Consider the following 20563-nt stretch of genomic DNA (forward strand, 5'->3'; position numbering starts at 1 on the left):
GGGCAACCTGTGGGGGGGGGTCTTTGTGATGCTGTGCTTATATTGATTGCTTCTGACAGGTCAATGATCCCTCAGTGACCTGACCCCTCAGTGACCTGACCCCAATTTTACTTACTGAATACTATATATATTGAAAAAAATAATTAAAATATATCCTTCGGAAGCCAGACGGCTGCACCTGCGCTGCAGCATGATCGCATGTATAGTGTGCATTTAATTATTTTATTTGCTGGTATGAATTCAGAAAAAAAATGTCTCAAAATGGTGCTGGCCGTGCCTGAGCAGTAGCATCTATCAGTGATCCGATAGATGCTATTGCGTAGGCATCATCAGCGCCATCATGCTAAGGGAAAAAGAAAATTGTCTCCACTAAGATGACAGCGCCGGCAAAGTAGCATCTATTGGTGATCCGATAAATGCTATTGCGCAGGTGCCCGTGGTGCCATCTTGGTGGAGAATTTTTTTTTTTTCATGCTGTAGCAAGATGGTGTTTATTTATACCAGCAAATAAAATAATTAAATGCACATTATACATGCGATCATGCTGCAGTGCAGGTACGCCACCTGCCTGCTGAAGTAGATTTTATTTTTCAATATATATAATATTTAGTATGTAAAATAGGGGGCAGGTTAGTGAGGGATCAGTGACCTGTCATAACCCATCAGTATAAATACCTAATCAGAGCACCACGTGAAGACCCCCCCCCCCCCCCACAGGCCGCCCTGGAGCACGAGCATAACATTAACTGAAAATAAAGATTACACAAAAATCACAAGATAGATTTCAGTATCATTGTAATCAGTATAACGGCGCCGACCTGACACTGTGTGTCGGTTACTGTGCACAATCCTGCTGGCAGGTTTCGTTTAACAAGATCGATGCATCCTTAGCTGTCCGTTCTCGCCCAGTGTGATAAGCCATGCATGGCCAGATTGTACCATTGTAACAGCCATTGTGGACTCACATGGGTATGGCAGTGGCACTGGAAAGCTCATTCACGAGCCAGCATGACCACCATCTACATCAGAATTTAGATTAGAACATGTCTTAACGTCTGTAATTATTTAGCAATCCTTAAAAACTGGTAAATCCTGGAAAAATAAACATTAAAACACCTTGAAGCGTTTCTGACGTATCACATGCCCTTAGTCGTAAGCAAAGTTTGTCTATTGCAATCGGATAAATAAATGTTGGGCCTGTGGGTTATCTGATTGCTAGGACCCTCCTTTAAGATCATGTGGTTGTCCATTCTTGGAATTGCAGTAGATTGCAGGGCATTTGATCTCCTGTCCCAGGATTGAAGCGAATTATAGAGGTCAGATACTGAGCGTACATTTATGTCATATAATATTGATACTGTAAATGTGTGCCAACAGCCTCCACGTAACCAATTCTAAAACCAATTCCAGTTATTCCTGGCTATTCCACAAAGCGATTGTGTGTTTTAGTAGCAGGGTACATGGTTAGGCATTTGGGTATTTTGTACTGAACGTAAAGATTTATAGTGTTACTTTTATAGGTTTAGTGTTCGAAATGCCATAATAGATGCCATGTCTTAATTTGCAGAATGAAAATGTAGAGAATTTCAGATTGGTAGAAGTTCTTATGAGCAGCAAACAAGGTAAGAAGCAACATATTTCTCTTCAAAGAGATGATGGACCCAGTTTTTTATGTAAATCTGAACTTTTAGGCCACATGCACACATTCAGTATTCGGTCAGTATTTGTAAGCCAAAACCAGGAGTGGGTGATAAATGCAGAATGTGTTTCCATTATACTTTTCCTCTGATTTTTCCTCACATGGTTTTGGCTTACACATACTAATGTTAAATACTGACAGTGTGACGGTGGCCTCAAAGCTAAAGAGCTCATTTATTATACAATATTCGATTTTATTTATAAACCTATGCAAAAACTGCTGGAGCTGTACCTGAAGCTGACCACACATGATGGAATGCGGTAACTAGTTACCAAAAAATACCATTGAAAGGGAACCTGCCATTAGATTTATGCTGCCTGGACCCCGAAAAGGCTGAATCTGACAACATGACTACAGTCAGGTATGTTTCACCCTGAAACATTGTTGTTTCAGAGAAAACCTACCATAGTTTGCAAAGCCAGACTATAGGCATAGACAAGACTAGTCTATCACAGCTGCTTTTAGCGTTAGTATTATTATGGTGAAACTATGCTGCAGTGAGATCTAAAATAAAGTGTAATATAGAAGTATTGCCCATATTCAGAAGATGATTATTTCATGCTTTTTGTAGTGATACAAGGACCTCATCTGTTTTATTAAAGACATTCTATGATCCACAATAACTAATAATAACATAAAAAGGCATGACTGTTACAAAACATGGCATTACAGGGGTCACCCGGTCTAAATGAATACCTGCAGTCACTGCAGACTTGTGAATCTCCCCAGTACATGCACTGTGCGCTTTGAGGATTTGCCGTTTTCTGAGTCAGAACCTTTATTTTTTAGTTAAGCAGAACAATGATCTTTTTTGTCACTGTGTTTCCTTAGTGCAGAGAATGGTTCTGCCAGCTGAAGAGTTAATTCTGGACAGACTTCAAGACATACGGAAGGTTAGTAGTCTTTTCTAATCATGATAATGTCATGACTAAACAATCCGTTAGTAGTGAATTATTCAGAACCAGCAAACTTTCCCTTACAAATCTGGACAATTTGTGTAACTTTTTTCTTGTTAGACTTCTATCCGGCAAATGAACCAGACCAGATTTTACTTAGAAGAAAACACAAAGCCTGATGTTAAAGTAGAACTCTTGCTCATTGGCCTACCAGTGTTACTTTCTAATGAGGAGTATAGCAATATATTGAAAGACAGCCTGGAAATAAAGGGTGAGCAGAATTTCTTATGGAATGAAATGTAAAACTTTCTTGGTCTTCGATTTGGACAGAGAGATCATTGATCGCTTGTTAGAGATAATGACTTTAAAGAGCTCTGTTTGTGCGTTGAGGTCATCTGATTTTAATGTGATCCTTTCTAAGGCCCATTAATGCAATCTAAGATGAGAAGAAGGCTGGGATTATAAGCTGACAGATTTCACTATGCTGACATGTACCATTGGCTTTCACTGCACATTTAGGGACAAATATTGTATTAGTAAATCTAACGTCACCGGTAGAGGAGAGGTTCGATTCGCATGTTCCGTATCACCGTTCATGATACTAATCTGTGACAGTAGAATGGACTAAACCCACTGCTCTTCTTTTGATTACCTGACCATGAGTGACACCACATGTGGGCCATACTGCAGGAATGATGGTGATCCAGGAAGGCTAATCAAAAGAAGAGCCACAGATGTGCTCAGGTAAGAGGTGGTTCTCACAAGTCCCGTCTAGTGGCCAGAGAACTGTAACTTTTTAAATTTTCCATCCGCATAGATGTGTGAGGGCTTGTTTTTTGCAGGACGAGTTAGATTAGATTTCAATAACACCATTCATTTTGCCATATAACATACTGAAGCTCAGGAAAAAGTTCCAAGTGTAATAGTGAAAAAAATGCAATTACGCCATCGGTTTTTCGGTTTTATTTTTGCGGCGTTTGTTGCGCAGTAAAGGTGACCTGGAAACATGATTGTCCACGTCAGTACCATAGCAGTGATGCTAAACATGCATTGATCTTTTTTTTTTATGCTTGTATCCCCATTCCAAGACCTATAACAAATTTGTTTTTGCTGGAGTTTAGTGAGGGTTTGCTGTTTGTATAGTGAGTTTACCAATTTCATATTCAAATGATGGTTTGATTACGTATTACATTTTTTTTTTACTCCTTCCCAACATATGATGTACATTTGCTTTATATGTCGTGTCCCTGTCTTTGATGTGGGTTTTCCTGGCCAGTTGATTGCATTAGCCATCATGTGCCTGTTAACAGCCACAGGTTGAGCGGTGCTCTACACAGGGCTGTTTAACTTGTTAAATACCGCTATCAAACTGACATCCACATTTAACACATGCCGGTAAGGGGCCCTGTTGGCACCCATGAAGTGATCACGGGGCACCGATGGGTTGCCATGAAAGTCGAAGGTCTGCTGAAGACCTCTGTGCTTTTCATGACAATTCTCCTATGAAAGCCAGCCTGTAGCTAGCGTTCACCGGAGACCATGATTTTAGCTATAGGTAGCAGTGATGATGTACTGCTATATATAGTACAAGTAATCATCTGATCACAGCTTCAAGTCCCCTAATGGGACTAACAGATACAGTAAATAAACAATGTAAATATATAAAAAAAAATTTGTGTAATTGCACTTTTTTGCAATTTCAATGCACTTGGATTTATTTCCCCACTTTACAATACATCACATGATAAAATGAATGGTGTTATTATTCAAAAGTACAAGTCAGCCTATAGCTGATCTTTACAGGAGTGCTGACAAAGTAGCAACAGGGGTCTTCTGCAGTCCTGTGGCGGTCAAAGTAACCCATTGGTCCACCTGGGATCGCATTGTGCAGGGCCAGTGGGATCTCAGGGACTCCTGTTCTTATGACTGTTGGAACATCCAGCAGTCATTCTTTTATCATCTATGCTGTGGATGGATTGCTTCACTTATTTAGTTACAAACCAACTTTAATATTTAATGTGTATAATTTTGAAATGTCTTGCTTTCTTTACAGAAAATGTGGTTACTGTCATTCCAGCTTATGCTCCTCAAGGTAATGTACCGTTTAGAATGTAGCCTTTCCTATGTGAAATTTCTATAGTTGCCTGGCAAGGCATTGTAAAATTTTAAGTGCATAATACAGTGGCATGTAAAAGTTTGGGCACCCCTGGTGAAAATAACTTATTGTGAACAGTTAAGCAAGATGAAAAATAAATGATCTCTAAAAGGGCTAAAGGTAAAGATGACACATTTCCTTTGTACTTTAGCAAAAATATATATATTTTTTCCTTTTTGTAATTTTTACAATATATATAAGATGAAAAACAAAATATATATATATATATATATATATATATATATATATATTATTATTTTTTTTTTGTCTAAAATGCAAAGGAAATGTGTCACCTTTAAATTTGGGCCTGTAAGCGATCATTTCTTCTTCAACTAACTTAACTGTTCACAATAACCGTATTTTTGACCAGGGGTGCCCAAACTTTTACATGCCACTATATGTTTTGGCATATTTCCTTGCTTTGTGTCTGAATATACACCTATAAAATCACATGGTGCAGTCTTGTAGCAAACAACTAAAGGCTAAAAAGCTGCCAAATAATTTCAGGTAGAAGACCAAAAAGTTTATGAAGCCTATATAATGCTTTGAACATACTATATATCACATGGCAAAAAGTAACATAGCAGCAAAGGACAGAAGCTACACTTAATGCTAAGTATTTATCAGTAAAGCCTCCATCTCACATAGCGAGATCGCTGTTGCGTCACCGATTTTGTGACGCAACAGCGATCTTGCTACGTGTGACACACAGCGGCGATTGGGCCCCTGCTGCGATGTCGCTGATCGTGCACGAATATCCCAGGCCATTTTTTGATCGCTGGTGTCCCGCTGGCCAGCATGCATCGCTGTGTTTGACAGGGACAACAACGAACGACCTCAATACTACAGGTCTGAGAGACCGTTGTATCTTCCGTATCGTTGCTGCGTGGCTGGTGATATCTGACTGTTTGACATCTCACCAGCAACCTCGTAGCGACGCACCAGCGATCCCTACCAGGTCGCATCGTTGTCGGGATTGCTGGTGCGTCGCCAAGTGTGACGGTACCCTTAGATATTGGAGTGTTGTTTATCACATGTACAAAATGTTATACATGCTCGTAGTTGGAAATAAGTAGATTACATATGCCCAAACTGTCCTTCTCTGCTAGGATGACCCCATTCCAGTATGGAAATACCCTAAATTCATTGTCCAGCCCACACAGCTTCACAGCTGCAGAGGCCTCCTAACTGCCATGACAACCCTTTGGCTCTCCCAGATTCACAGGGGGCCATTAAGAGCCAGTGCATGCACACTGTTACTGCAAGGTGCCAGCTGTGTCTGGCATCTTCCAGGTATGGTGCGGATTCAGAGCCCGAGCCTGCTCTGTACATGGGAATCTGACATTTGACGTATCTGTATGTCACATATCAGGAAGGGGTTAATGAGAAAAGTCAGACGCTGTCCAAATATTTGTAGAATTTTTGACTATTTTATATATTTTTTCCAGGTGCTGTTGTGTTGCAGATCTCCTGTTTTTCTGAGGCGGAGCGAATATTTATGCTAGCAAAAGACACTACTGTTAACAACAAGCAGCTAACGGCTACTATAATCCCACATATCAGGGTACGAGTCTCTGCGTCGGATAGGGACAATGCTTGTTTATTTGTGACCTCGGTTACTTATTTCCAAAGAGATGAAAATTGTCTTTAATTAGAGTTAGCTTTTGCAAACCTTAGTAAGCTTAGTTGTCATCTTAATGGCTATTATTTAAAAAAATCATTTTTACGTGATACGTGAACGCTTGGATCAGCACAGCATTCCAAGTATTTAAATCTTATGGTGTATTGCTGGGCTGTATCTCTGTAAATAGGCTGTTCTGAAAAAATGTTTCCTGTGAAGAGGAGCATGTAAACCTGTGTCTTGGTAAGACGTTCTGTACAGAGTAAAGGGGGTTTTACACTAAGCGATATCGCTAGCAATATCATTAAAACGTCACTGGTTGTTATATGGGTTTGTGATACTTACCAACGACCGGCTCCCCCGCTGTCCATCGCTGATCGCGCGAGAATGTCCGGCTCCATTTCTCGTCGGGCGCTTCCTGCTGAGACTTCCTGCTGTGACGACAAGCGACGCGTGGAGGCGGGCGGGAGGACGTTAGGATCGCTGTGTGTGAAAGGTGAGTATCGTCCGCTGCGTCGCTGCTGCATCGCTGTGAGATCTTTCTGTATGAAAGCTCACTAGCGATCATTTAGCGATGCACCAGCGATCCTGACCGGGTCGGATCGCTGGTGCATCGCTAAATGTAAAAGGGCCTTTAGATTAAGGACATCTCTTTAGAAAATTGTTAAAAAAAAAAAAATTGGGAGCATACTAACCCAACTATTAACCGATAAGGAAACATTACTATCACTTGTTTTTGCTGGAGTAGGGAGGTAAAGCTTCTACACCAAGCTTAAATGCTAACATAAAGACTGTAACAGTGATGCCTTCAGGCCCTGTATCTGTCAGTTACTTTCTGTCCTTCCGTGTGAATGAATAACATACATGAATTGTGCCTTGCCACAATTCTGTCTCTGAGCTCCTTAGCCAGTTCCTTTGACCTCATGATTCACGTTTGGTCTAACATGCACTGTGAGCTGTGAAGTCTTACATAGACAAGTGAGTGCCTTTCCAAATCAAGTCCTATCAGTTTAATTAAACAGAGCTTGACTCCAATGAAGGAGTAGAACCATCTCAAGGAGGATCACAAGGAAATGGACAGCATGTGACTTCAATAAGAGTGTCTGAGCAAAGGGTCTGAATACTTATGACCATTTCATAGTTCAGTTTTTCTTTTTTAATAAATTTGCAAAAATTTCTACATTTCTGTTTTTTTCAGTCAAGATGGGGTGCAGAGTGTACATTAATGAGGAAAAAAATGAACTTTCTTGAATTTACCAAATGGCTGCAATGAAACAAAGAGTGAAAAATGTAAAGGGGTCTGAATACTTTCCGTACCCACTGTACAGTCATATGTTAAAGTTTGGGCACCCCTATTAATGTTAACCTTTTTTCTTTATAACAGTTTTGGTTTTTGCAACAGCTATTTCAGTTTCATATATCTAATACCTGATGGACTCAGTTATATTTCTGGATTCAAATGAGGTTTATTGTACTAACAGAAAATGTGCAATCTGCATTTTAACAAAATTTGACCAGTGCAAAAGTATGGGCACCTCAACATAAAAGTGACATTAATATTTTGTAGATCCTCCTTTTGCAAAAATAACAGCCTCTAGTCGCTTCCTGTAGCTATTAATGAGTTCCTGGATCCTGGATGAAGATATTTGTGACCATTCCTGTTTACAAAACAATTCCAGCTCAGTTAAGTTTGATGGTCGCCGAGCATGGACAGCCCGCTTCAAATCATCCCACAGATGTTCAGTGATATTCAGGTCTGGGGACTGGGATGGCCATTCCAGAACATTGTAATTGTTCCTCTGCATGAATGCCTGAGTAGATTTGGAGCGGTGTTTTGGATCATTGTCTTGCTGAAATATCCATCCCCATGCGTAACTTTAACTTCGTCACTGATTCTTGCACATTATTGTCAAGAATCTGCTGATACTGAGTTGAATCCATGCGACCCTCAACTTTAACAAGATTCCCGGTATCGGCATTGGCCACACAGCCCCAAAGCATGATGGAACCTCCACCAAATTTTACTGTGGGTAGCAAGTGTTTTTCTTGGAATGCTGTGTTTTTTAGCCTCCATGCATAACGCCTTTTTGTATGACCAAACAACTCAATCTTTGTTTCATCAGTCCACAGGACCTTCTTCCAAAATGTAACCGGCTTGTCCAAATGTGCTTTTGCATACCTCAGGCGACTCGGTTTGTGGCGTGCTTGCTGAAACGGCTTCTTTCGCATCACTCTCCCATACAGCTTCTCCTTGTGCAAAGTGCGCTGTATTGTTGACCGATGCACAGTGACACCATCTGCAGCAAGATGATGCTGCAGGTCTTTGGAGGTGGTCTGTGGATTGTCCTTGACTGTTCTCACCATTCTTCTTCTCTGCCTTTCTGATATTTTTCTTGGCCTGCCACTTCTGGGCTTAACAAGAACTGTACCTGTGTTCTTCCATTTCCTTACTATGTTCCTCACAGTGGAAACTTACAGGTTAAATCTCTGAGACAACTTTTTGTATCCTTCCCCTGAAAAGCTATGTTGAATAATCTTTGTTTTCAGATCATTTGAGAGTTGTTTTGAGGAGCCCATGATGCCACTCTTCATAGGAGAATCAAATAGGAGAACTACTGGCAAGTGGCCACCTTAAATACCTTTTCTCATGATTTGATACACCTGGCTATGAAGTTCAAAGCTCAATGAGGTTACAAAACCAATTTAGTGCTACAGGAAGTCAGTAAAAAGTAGTTAGGAGTGTTCAAATCAAGAAAATGATAAGGGTGCCCATACTTTTGCACAGGTCAAATTTTGTTTAAATGCAGATTGCACGTTTTCTGTTAGTACAATAAACCTCATTTGAATCCAGAAATATAACTGAGTCCATCAGTTATTAGATATATGAAACTGAAATACCTGTTGCAAAAAACAACATTGTTATAAAGAAAAAAGGTTAACAATAATAGGGGTGCCCAAACTTTAACATATGACTGTATTTTAGATCAGATTTCCTGTCATTTACGAGAGGCTTCTGCATTAGGTTTCACTTAACTACTTTCACTTTGTGTATGTAGTTTTTTTCTACTCTACTTCCTTGCTGTTGTAGATTTGACCTTGATAGATGTTATCTGACTTTAGTTACATGCATTATACAAAGAATGGTTGCACTCTATCATGCTAAGGCATATCAATGTGGAATATATGTAATTAGAATTGCAATACAGCTTTAGAATTATAGAAAAAAATATGAGACTCTCAGCATAAAATTTGGCCAAATATTATCTGCCCACCAGATAATATTTGGCCACCAAATTTTAGTGCAACCATTCTTTGTATATTGTATATGGGGGTAGCTCCTCTTGGTATGCACCTATTCACATTAGTTTGGATGTGCCAGTCAGTTTTTTTTGTCTCTCTTTAGTTACATCCAGTAACACAGTTTACCACAGGGGGCAGCAGTGTTGTTGAAGTTATTGAATTATTGCAGATTTCTTAGAAGCTAAGTTTTAATGAAACATTTCTCTTTGTGCCCTTCATGCAAGCTCAAAACCAATATCCAAGAGATCCATAATCCAGCATTTATTACAGGTTTTATCTACTTCTGACATTCATACTTTACATTCAGAGCATATACTGAATGGAGCTGGCACAGCTTGATGATCATGTAGTGAACACCTAATGTAGTATCATAGTCGTAAAAATAAAGATTTTGAAAGGCTCTCTTCATATCATATTTTTACCACACATCAGTGGCGCTATTTGGGCTTCCACTTGAAAAATGGGATGAAGACATATGAATTTGCCAACAGGGCCATAGACTTTGACGAACCAGAGTCGATTTATGGTCTGACCTAATTTTTGGTTGTGGCTTTTGGAGGCATGCACAGAGCACAGTTGAACTTGCTTTTGTGCCCACTTCAACGGCTGCCATGAACAAAAAATTAGGTCAGACAGATCAAAAAGTGTCTCCACTTGTTTTATTAAAGTCAGTGGCCACATTGGCAGATACATCTGTACCGTTTTTCAGGCTTCAGACCGAATCCCTGACAGAGCCACTGTCACGTGGCAAAAACGTGGTCCCGGCTTAAAGCTTTTAAACTAGTCCATACGTTTGTGATGCCTGTTATTCCTCCCTATTCTATCCTAAACATGGCGCTTGCCCTAATGAGCATTATATTTTATTATTGGAGAGGGGGATATAAGCTAGACCACTCAGCATCATCTTATCTCCTGCAGTAACAATTCATTGAGCAGGGCGAAATCCAACATGCCTGATCCGGATTTCCCCTGACTACTGCTGCCAAAAAATAGTTCAGAGACCCACATACACATTAGATAGTCAGTTGATCCTGATGAAAATATCTAGTTGCATCAAATGTTGTCTGAAGTGTATTGTCAGCTTAAAGAATCTCTCTAGAACAGGGATGTCAGACTCAAATTCACAGAGGGCCAACATTAAAAACTTGGATAAAGTCGCGGGCCGACCTTGTTATTTATTTAAAAAATATCTACAATTGAAGAAGATTTTTCGTTATCAAATATAAGAATGTACCTTTTAGTATGGAAACAAACTTGAAGGGGTTGTGAGATGCACAAAATACATTTTCATTAATAGATCTTAGAATAACTTAATCACAAAAGGGGCATACCGGAATAATATGTTATCTAAGAGCAGCAAAAAGCATATGGCTGAATGGCCGAAGTTCAATTTGTAATAACAAAGGGTAAAAAAGACTTTAATAAATAGTACAGGTAGTAAAGTATAATGACAACTATAATGCCAACAAAAGTGACCCCAAACACAGTATGATATCCCCACAATGAATTCCTCCAAAGTACCCGCCACACACATGGTATGATGACCCTATTGCACCCCCCCTCAACCTTCCTGACAAAAAATGGTGGCACCAACACAGTATGATGCCCCAACTGTCATCCCCACATAGCATTACACACAGTATATTGGGCCCCATAGTCCTCCATGCAATATAATGGGCCCCACATAGTTCTCCATGCAATATAATGGGCCCCACAGTCTTCCATGCAATATAATGGGCCCCACATAGTCCTCCATGCAATATAATGGGCCCCACATAGTCCTCTATGCAATATAATGGGCCCCGCATAGTCTTTCATGCAATATAATGGGCCCCACATAGTCCTCAATGCAATATAATAGGCCCCACATAGTCCTCCATGCAATATAATGGGCCCCACATAGTCTTTCATGCAATATAATGGGCCCCACATAGTCCTCCATGCAATATAATGGGCCCTGCATAGTCTTTCATGCAATAGAACAGGCCCCAAATAGTCCTCCATGCAATATAATGGGCTCCACATAGTCCTCCATGCAATGTAATGGGCCCCACATAGTCCTCCATGCAATATCATGGGCCCCACATAGTCTTCCATGCAATATCATGAGCCCCACATTGTCCTCCATGCAATATCATGGGCCCCACATAGTCCTTTATGCAATATAATGGGCCCCACATAGTCCTCCATGCAATATAATGAGACCCACCTAGTCCTCCATGCAATATAATGGGCTCCACATAGTCCTCCATGCAATATAATGGGACCCACATAGTCCTCTATGCAATATAATGGGCCCCACATAATCCTCCATGCAATATAATGGGCCCCACATAGTCCTCCATGCAATATAATGGGCCCTGCATAGTCTTTCATGCAATATAACAGGCCCCAAATAGTCCTCCATGCAATATAATGGGCTCCACATAGTCCTCCATGCAATGTAATGGGCCCCACATAGTCCTCCATGCAATATCATGGGCCCCACATAGTCTTCCATGCAATATCATGAGCCCCACATTGTCCTCCATGCAATATCATGGGCCCCACATAGTCCTTTATGCAATATAATGGGCCCCACATAGTCCTCCATGCAATATAATGAGACCCACATAGTCCTCCATGCAATATAATGGGCTCCACATAGTCCTCCATGCAATATAATGGGACCCACATAGTCCTCTATGCAATATAATGGGCCCCACATAGTCCTCCATGCAATATAATGGGCCCCACATAATCCTCCATACAGTACAAGGAGCCCGACAGTCGTCCATACAGTACAATTACCCCATATAGTCCTCTGTAAAGTATAATAGTCCTCACGTTAAAAAAAATAATTAGCCACCTATCCTTGTTTCCCTGCTGCTCAGGTCTCTGCAGCTAGTCCTCTGAAGCTCTGCACTGCTCGGTCCAGCGGGTGTGAAATAGTGATGTCATTGCTTCCACTGTACTGAGATGTCAGATGCAGAGGAAGAATGATGGAAGGAGGGGACAACTCCCTCTTCCATCATTGCTTGAAACTGAATTTGCATCCAGGATGCCGATGCATTTGAAAGTGTGCTGTCCATGTGGCTGGCGAAATATAATCACCCTGTGGGTCAGACTTTGACATGTGTGCTTTAGAACATATGGTGCAATGACGTAAAAAATAAAGGTTACATTCACTGTTACCTAATCCTGCAGCAATATCTGTTGATTCATTTTGGAATACGGTAGCTTTTTTTTTTTTTTTTTTTTACAGAGGATGCTCTGCCTACCCAGTGTGCATGGTAGTATGATGAAGCCAGTTTAGTAAAGCAGTCAATGATACATTAGGAAATTCTACTCGCCTGGTAAGATTGAAGTGTATATGAGCCGACCATGCAGTTACAAGCAGCTTTTGCCCTGTAGTTTAGGTTTTGTAGTAAATTAGGACAGTTTTATCTTGTGTCATGCATGAACTTTTCACATCTTTCCTTGAATGGTTTAATGGCTTATACGACAGGACTAAGTGTCAGGTAAGTTCTTCTGGTGGGCGACCTTCACTACTGTAGTAAATATATTCCTGATTAGCTTATCTATAATATGTTTTAATTTAACTGTTTCTTTTTTTGTTTGTTTTTTAGCATGAAAAATTACCTCCGACTTCCTGCCCTCTTCTAGTATTTGTCAACCCTAAGAGCGGAGGTCTCAAGGGCCGTGATCTGCTCTGCAGTTTTCGCAAACTGTTGAATCCACATCAGGTTTTTGAACTGACAAACGGAGGTCCTCTCCCCGGGTATGTTGTCTATTTTATATTGAAGGGGTTAAGTAGTGACATTGGCGGCATGTTACAAAGAAATGAATTGCCATTTACAAATGGCAGGATAGAGTACAGTCTGCAGGGAATATAGGTTTTGCTTCAACATAAATGTTCCCTTTTCACAAATCTTGTTCACACCTTGTGATGCCTTGTAAGTCAGAGCGTTTTCCCCCATTGTAAATGTATGTATAATATAGGAGGAAGAGCCGATCAAGTTCTTTCGGTTTATAATAAAACATATGTGTACATTTTTATTTATAGGCTTCATCAAATGCTTACACTAATGCCCAAACTTTGCTGCAACTTTTTCCTTACGTATTTTCCTGCGTATAAGACGATGTTGTTGGATGATGGGAGCGGTTGTCTCTTCAGTTGACACCAGTAACCGGGGGTAAAGTTTATACCTCCGATCACAGCTGAGCGCTCCCGCTGTCTTTTGACAGTGTGGAAACCGCGCCTCTCTGACCGGCGGGGATGATTTCCCTGCCAATCAGAAGCTGTGTTTGACGCGCTGTCATGCACATGGCAGCGAGACAAACACCTGGTGTCCGGGCACCTGAATAGTACAGAACTTTACTGTTTGGGTTTGCCCATCTCTACAGAGGACTGCAGTGAAGCGGCGCAGGCCACACTCTCTTTTTTCCATACCCCGGGCGTTCCCGACGCCTGTAGCTTGCTTCAATAAAAACGATACCCGGCATAAAAGACGACCCCCGACTTTTGAGAAGATTTTCAGGGGTTAAAAAGTCGTCTAATACGCCAGAAGATAATACGGTAGTTGCCAGATATTTCAGCAGGTTCTGGCACTACTTACTAGAAAATCACTTGTGTCAAGAATTTGTGGTTTCTGTTTTCTCAAAAGCTGGTGAAAGCTTCCTACTTGAATAATGGAAAGAACATGATGCAGGTGTCGTAGATGACAGATACAGGAATGTGTATGTTGTGTTCCTGTAACTCCGGGAACAGGCAAACGGCTAGTCTGGGGCAGGACTCAAAATTTCCACTTGTCTGAAATAACAAAGTGGTTGTACAAAAGTTACACACGTAGACAAACATTCAATTTTATTTCATCAGTTCATTTTGATTAAGTCATTTATAAAGGCCTAAAACAGTCAAAAATGTATAATACAGTATGATGGCTATATACATTTCCAAAAATGGATAAAAAGAAAAAAAAATATATATATATGTATATATATATGTATGTATATATATATATATATATATATATATATATATATATATATATATATATATAAAGCTTTCCTAGTCCACCACCTTAGAGAGACATTATACTACTGCTGCCTTCTGTCTCCAACATTGTTATTTAATACCTTATATTGATTGGATATGCATGGAGCTTTCTAAGCCAAGTTTTATCATTACTAGCTGCTAGAAAGTAGTAAAGAGACATTCCAGTGTAATATATAAATTCTCTGAAGCTTTCGCTTGCTTGTCACTGTGCAGCAGTAGCCCTTCTGTAAGCCTGCGGGCACGGCCTTCCTGGTATCTGTGTTATGTGTTAGTCTGCAAAGTCTTTGTCTGTACAAGTCCCCTCTGTATGTTGGTGCCATAGAAATAAAACTTATTATTCAACTTTTGAGTGACATTGGCTTCTGAAAACATTTTTTCTTAAATTCCCTATTAGGATCTCCATCAGTTAGGGTCTCTCTAGGGGGCCCTTAGGAATCTGTGCATTGCATAGGTGGCTCATTAATTTAACATTGTGGTGGGGGGGAAGTCCAGAGAAATTGAGCACTTGTGGTCAGGCTCTCTGGCAGATTACAGCTGATCACAATGACCATTTCTGATCAGTTTATTCACAGGGAATCACTTTAGGAAACATTGCCTTACTGCCTGTCCAGGAGTACCCTTGTGATCAGAAGAACTTTTATTGGGTTGTTGATCGGAAATTAAATTCCTTCAGACTTCATGGATGATTTTAATTGCTATTCTGGCCAGTTGCTGTAATGCATTAAGGGATCCACTAGAAAAGACTTGCTGTTTTTTGTGTCCTAGTTTTGTATGAATGATCACTTCTACCACTATTTAACTACCAGTACTTTCTTTTATTGTGTTCATTTGCAACGTCAGGACTATTACCAATGAGATATAAGCATTCCTCCATATACGCGTCATGTGTTTTAGTGTCTTAGTGAGTACAAGTTGTATACAAGATGTGTAAAAATGTTTCTGTACATAGCCATAATAAGAAACAATAGAATGCACAATAAAGCATACAGTATGTTAGGACGTTCCCGCGGTCAGTAACTGGCAGCGCTTTGGATGCAGCACATGTCCGCTGTGTCCCAAAGCGCTGCCGGCTATTGAACGTAGGGATTCTGCATGTGTTCATTGAACCGTGTGGAATCACCGCATCCAATACATTGGACAGGTGAGATTTATCCTGTGGAGACTAGCGTCTCCGCAAGATAAATTGACACACTGCGGTCTGGAAAGACGCGCCACATGTCCGTCTCCGCAGGTGATCCGCGGGCATCTGTGCACTCATAGTGGACATGGATTTCATGAAATCCCCTCCACTATGCTGTAACATCTGGCCGCTGCGGGTTGGACGTTGTGGATGTACGCAGCACCCAACCCGCAGCATTTGCTGACCGTGGGAACATACCCTTACTTTTTTATTCCATGACTAAATCGTTTTATTTTGTACCCATGACATTTACTATCCACACAAGTTACTATGTATGTGAAGCTGCTTATTGTCAGCACTCCATAGTCCTCTTAAGAACAAAACAGTACAGTGCCGCCACCTATTGTTTTTCCGACTAAGTGTTATGAGTTGCGGTGTTAAAGATTGCATAACTTGATTTTCCTGGATTATTCCCTGGTGTTAGGGCAATTTATGAATACCAGATACTTATCATTTTGATAGCACCTAGGTTCTTTCTTCAGAAAAGCAAACTGAAACTGATGCACACATTTATTTGCTAAATCTCAAAGAATTCTAAGAATCATTTTCAGAAACAGCGATGGGTACCTGGTATGCGGAATGGTATTTCTTGTCTACATACAGATATATTAGGCAGTTATGCTGCCACTCAGTGTACAGATTTTTCATAATTGCATGTAGTCGTTTTAGCACAGAAAACATTATCTCATTTAGCTGTCTACAAATATCTAAAGGGCTGTCACATTGTAGAAGGATCAACTTTATTCTCATTTGCACAAGGAAAGACTAGAAGCAACGGGATGAAACTGAATGGGAAGAGACACAGATTAGATATTAGAAAAAACTTTTTGACAGAGTGATCAATGAGTGGAACAGGCTGCCACGAGAAGTGGTGAGTTCTCCTTCAATGGAAGTCTTCAAACAGAGGCTGGACAGACATCTGACTGGGATGATTTAGCGAATCCTGCTTTGAGCAGGGGGTTGGACCAGATGGCCCAGGAGGTCCCTTCCAACTCTACCATTCTATGATTCTAGAACAAGTGTATTTTATTTTGCGTACAAATCAGAATTTTTATGAAAAAAGGTAAAACATTAAAGAGGTAGTTCACCTTTGGGAACACTGCATAGTTTGCCCCCTTTTGCACTGTCTATTGCTGGGTGAAACCAAATTGCAAAAATTACTTAACCCCTTAGTGACCGAGCCAATTTTGACCTTAATGACAAGGCTACATTTTGCATTTCTGAACAGTGTCACTTTGAGGTTTTTTTTCATGACATATTGTGCTTCATGATAGTAGTAAAATGTATTCGATGTGACTTGTGTTTAATTGTGAAAAAAAATGGAAATTTGGCGGAAAATTTTAAAATGTCTAAATTTTCAAACTTTTAATTCTACTGCCCTTAAATCGGAGAGATACATCACACAAAATAGTTTAAAAATAACATTTCTCACATGTTTACTTTACATCAGCACAATTCTGGAAACATACCGTAATTTAGTTGGAAGTTAGAGGAGTTAAGTTGACCAGCGATTTCACATTTTTCCAACAAAATTTACAAAACCATTTTTTTTTAGGGACCACCTCACATTTGATATTAATTTGAAGAGTATGTGTGACAAAAAATACCCAAAAGTGGCACCATTCTAAAAACTGCACCCCTGAAGGTGCTCAAAACCACATTCAAGAAGTTTATTAATCCTTCAGGTGCTTCACGAGAGCTAAAGCAATGTGGAAGAAAAAAATGAATATTTCATTTTTTTCACAAAAAATTACTTCAGACCCAAACTTTTTTATTTTCACAAGGAAAAAAATGGAACCCCAAATTTGTTCTGCAATTTCTCCTGAATACGCCATACCTTATTTGTGGGGGAAATCTATTGTTTGGGCGCACGGCAGGGCTCAGAAGGGAAGGGGTGCCATTTGACGTCTTGAATGTAAAATTTGCTGGAATAATTAGTGGATGCCATGTTGCATTTGGAGAGCCCCTAATGTGCCTAAACAGTTGAAACCCCCCCACAAGTGACTCCATGTTGGAAACCACACCCCACAAAGATTTTATCCAGGGGTATAGTAAGCATTTTGAACCCACAGTCCGTCATATTGAATGTCATCATTATTGTTGAGCACAAGTACTCGCTACTCCAGTTTGCATAACCCTAAACCTAACTCTAAGCCCAACTGCAAAGAATGGAAAAAATATTTATATATTTTATCATTTTTATCTAACTAAGGGTGTTTTAATTTGATCACTGTGATAGACCCTATTACAGTGATCAAAGGGAACCAAGAGGAAAAATGTCCTATAGTTGCCAGGTACTGGCCAGCAGATCTGCGCCCACCATTTTTTTCCAGGAAGGTGACGCCGGGCAGGGGACTGATGAGGAGTGGCCGGGGATGGCGGAGGTTGGGAGGGGCATCATTTCTTTCTCTTCTGACTTGTATCATGTCAGAGGAGAGAGAAACCATTGCAGCAGCAGGCACACTTTTTATGGTGATCGCCGTTATTCACTGAATAACGGCAATCATGTGATCGGACACTGGAAAATCCAACTGTGATCATATTTTTTGGGGCTTCAGCTACCCCTTTGCGGCGGAGTTTTACTCAGCGGTCGCTAAGGGGTTAAGTTCTAAAAAAAAAAAAAAAAAAAAAACCATTCCCCAGTGGTGAACAACCCCTTTGGTTATGTGCACACATTTAGCATTTACAGCGGATTTTAACAGGAAAATACACGATTTTGATGATTTTTTTTTTTCCTTTTTTTTTTATCCAATTTATTTCCATGGTGAAAAAAACTGCAAAAACACTGAGAGTTGACAAGCTTTGAAGATTCTGATTTGCAAGGAAAAAAATAAGCAGCATGTGCTTGAGTTTCAGAAATCTCATTCACTTTGCAGATGCAGTAAAATTGTTTTTTTTCACAGTAAAAGTGTAATGTGTGAAGAAGACCTTTAAAGGGTTATTTACACAGGTATAGATGTAGTATTACTAGGATTTGCTTTCAGCTTCATGCTAATTATGCAAATTGTCTCTTCAGATCTCACACTTTGCACTGACGAGGGGCAGTATCCTGAAACACAGTGTCTGCAAATTGAGATTCTGGCTTGGCTTTTATCATAAGTCATGTGACAAGGCTCGTTAAAGGATCGACATTGACTTTTAGGATTGCTACTTCCAATAGGTGGCACTAGAGTTCTAGTCCTCTTCCTCTCTGAAGAGACAATTTGCATAATTAGCGTATTTCCCAGAGGAGCATTGCGGCTTTAAGTCTCCTCATCTCGACATGCTTAGCATGTCATTCTCCTCAAGGAGAAATGATACTTCTTGGATATCTTTCAGCTTTATGTAACTGGAGCCATGCTGCAGACTTTGCATAGTTTGTAGCTAGGGAGGGTCGGATAATAACTGAAAGGGACATCATGATAAACCAGCAGTATGGTCCCTTCAAGCCCATGATCAGTGGGGGGGGTCAATGGAGTCAGACCCTCCCTGAACAAGTCTTGGGATATGCTATCTCTTTCTGTGATGCAACCTTTGAGCATAATGTTAGCAGTCTGTTAGTTAAAGCTTTGAAGTCATTGTAGTTTTGATTCCAATAGTGTGAAAATTGTGGTTGTGGAGGGTCGCCATCACTTAGGTATTGTGAGGCCTCCTAGCAATACACTTAAAAGAAAAGAGGAGCATTATAATGACCAATTACCAGAATTTCAAACAGAAGTAACATGATCCAAGGTATTGCACTGTTGAACTATAAATGAGTGAATGAATCTTGATTATATAATTAAATGCTTCAAGAATATTTTGAAAAAGAATACTATGCAGCCTAATCTTCAGTTTGGATAATGACTAAAGTTGTGCTTACCCTTACAGATTTCATGCATTCTCTCAAGTTCCCTATTTCCGAGTACTTGTCTGTGGTGGTGATGGTACAGTTGGATGGGTGCTTGGTGCCCTTGAGGAAATTAGGCACAAGTTAGTTTGTACAGAACCTTCTATAGCTGTCCTTCCTCTTGGAACAGGTAAATGGAAGCATTTTTCAGGACTTTTTTTCTCTAGATAAAATGACCTTTATCACAATGTGCATTTTAATGTACAGTATACTGGCCTTTATTGCAATAACTTATTACATCTGTCTGAGATGGTTTAGTGAATCCTGCATTGAGCAGGGGGTTGGACTCTATGACTCTTGAAATCCCTTACAACTCCAACATTCTATAACTCTATGATTAATGTGTAACTGTATGTGTTCAGACACTGTAAATTTGCAGTACTATAAATAAGGATAGAGTTTTCAAATTTCACTTATTGAAATAGGGTGACACTTCTGAAAGGTATGTAAAATAGCATTGCAGATATTTTACATTGTAAAATATTGTTTAAGTCAATCATGAACAAACTTTAGTGAAGTTTGTTATACTACTATCATTCTTGGAATAAAAACCATGGAAAAGATAAAAAAGTAAAACTGTATTTACAAGGCTTTGTTCACCTATTTCAAATTTGTCATTGTTCAAACTTAGATTAATGAAAGTGACAAACACAAATCACTACCGTCAGTTTCCTATTGATAGCAATATCCACAGCATGTACCAGAAAAATAATGATGAATATATTGATGGGACTTGATTGCTCCATTGTAGAACCTCAATTTAAAAAAGTTGGGATGCTGTGTACAATGTAAAGAAAAAAGGATGC

At 39.9% G+C, this 20563-nt stretch overlaps 1 protein-coding gene across 1 annotated transcript in view; it reads left to right on the forward strand.

Moving 5' to 3' along the window:
* The window catches only part of LOC141052408 (diacylglycerol kinase theta-like), a 202299-nt gene that overhangs the window by 160345 nt on the left and 21391 nt on the right, over window positions 1–20563 (forward strand). Inside the window, exons 11-17 of the mRNA XM_073549637.1 lie at window positions 1568–1622; window positions 2531–2592; window positions 2716–2866; window positions 4649–4687; window positions 6199–6314; window positions 13280–13431; window positions 19739–19887. Of these exons, the coding sequence (XP_073405738.1) occupies window positions 1568–1622; window positions 2531–2592; window positions 2716–2866; window positions 4649–4687; window positions 6199–6314; window positions 13280–13431; window positions 19739–19887 (724 nt within the window). The remainder of the gene's footprint in view (window positions 1–1567; window positions 1623–2530; window positions 2593–2715; window positions 2867–4648; window positions 4688–6198; window positions 6315–13279; window positions 13432–19738; window positions 19888–20563) is intronic.

The sequence above is a fragment of the Dendrobates tinctorius genome, unplaced genomic scaffold, assembly GCF_039654945.1.
Source record: "Dendrobates tinctorius isolate UK_male_01 unplaced genomic scaffold, ASM3965494v1 ptg000160l, whole genome shotgun sequence".
Classification (NCBI taxonomy): Eukaryota; Metazoa; Chordata; class Amphibia; order Anura; family Dendrobatidae; genus Dendrobates; species Dendrobates tinctorius.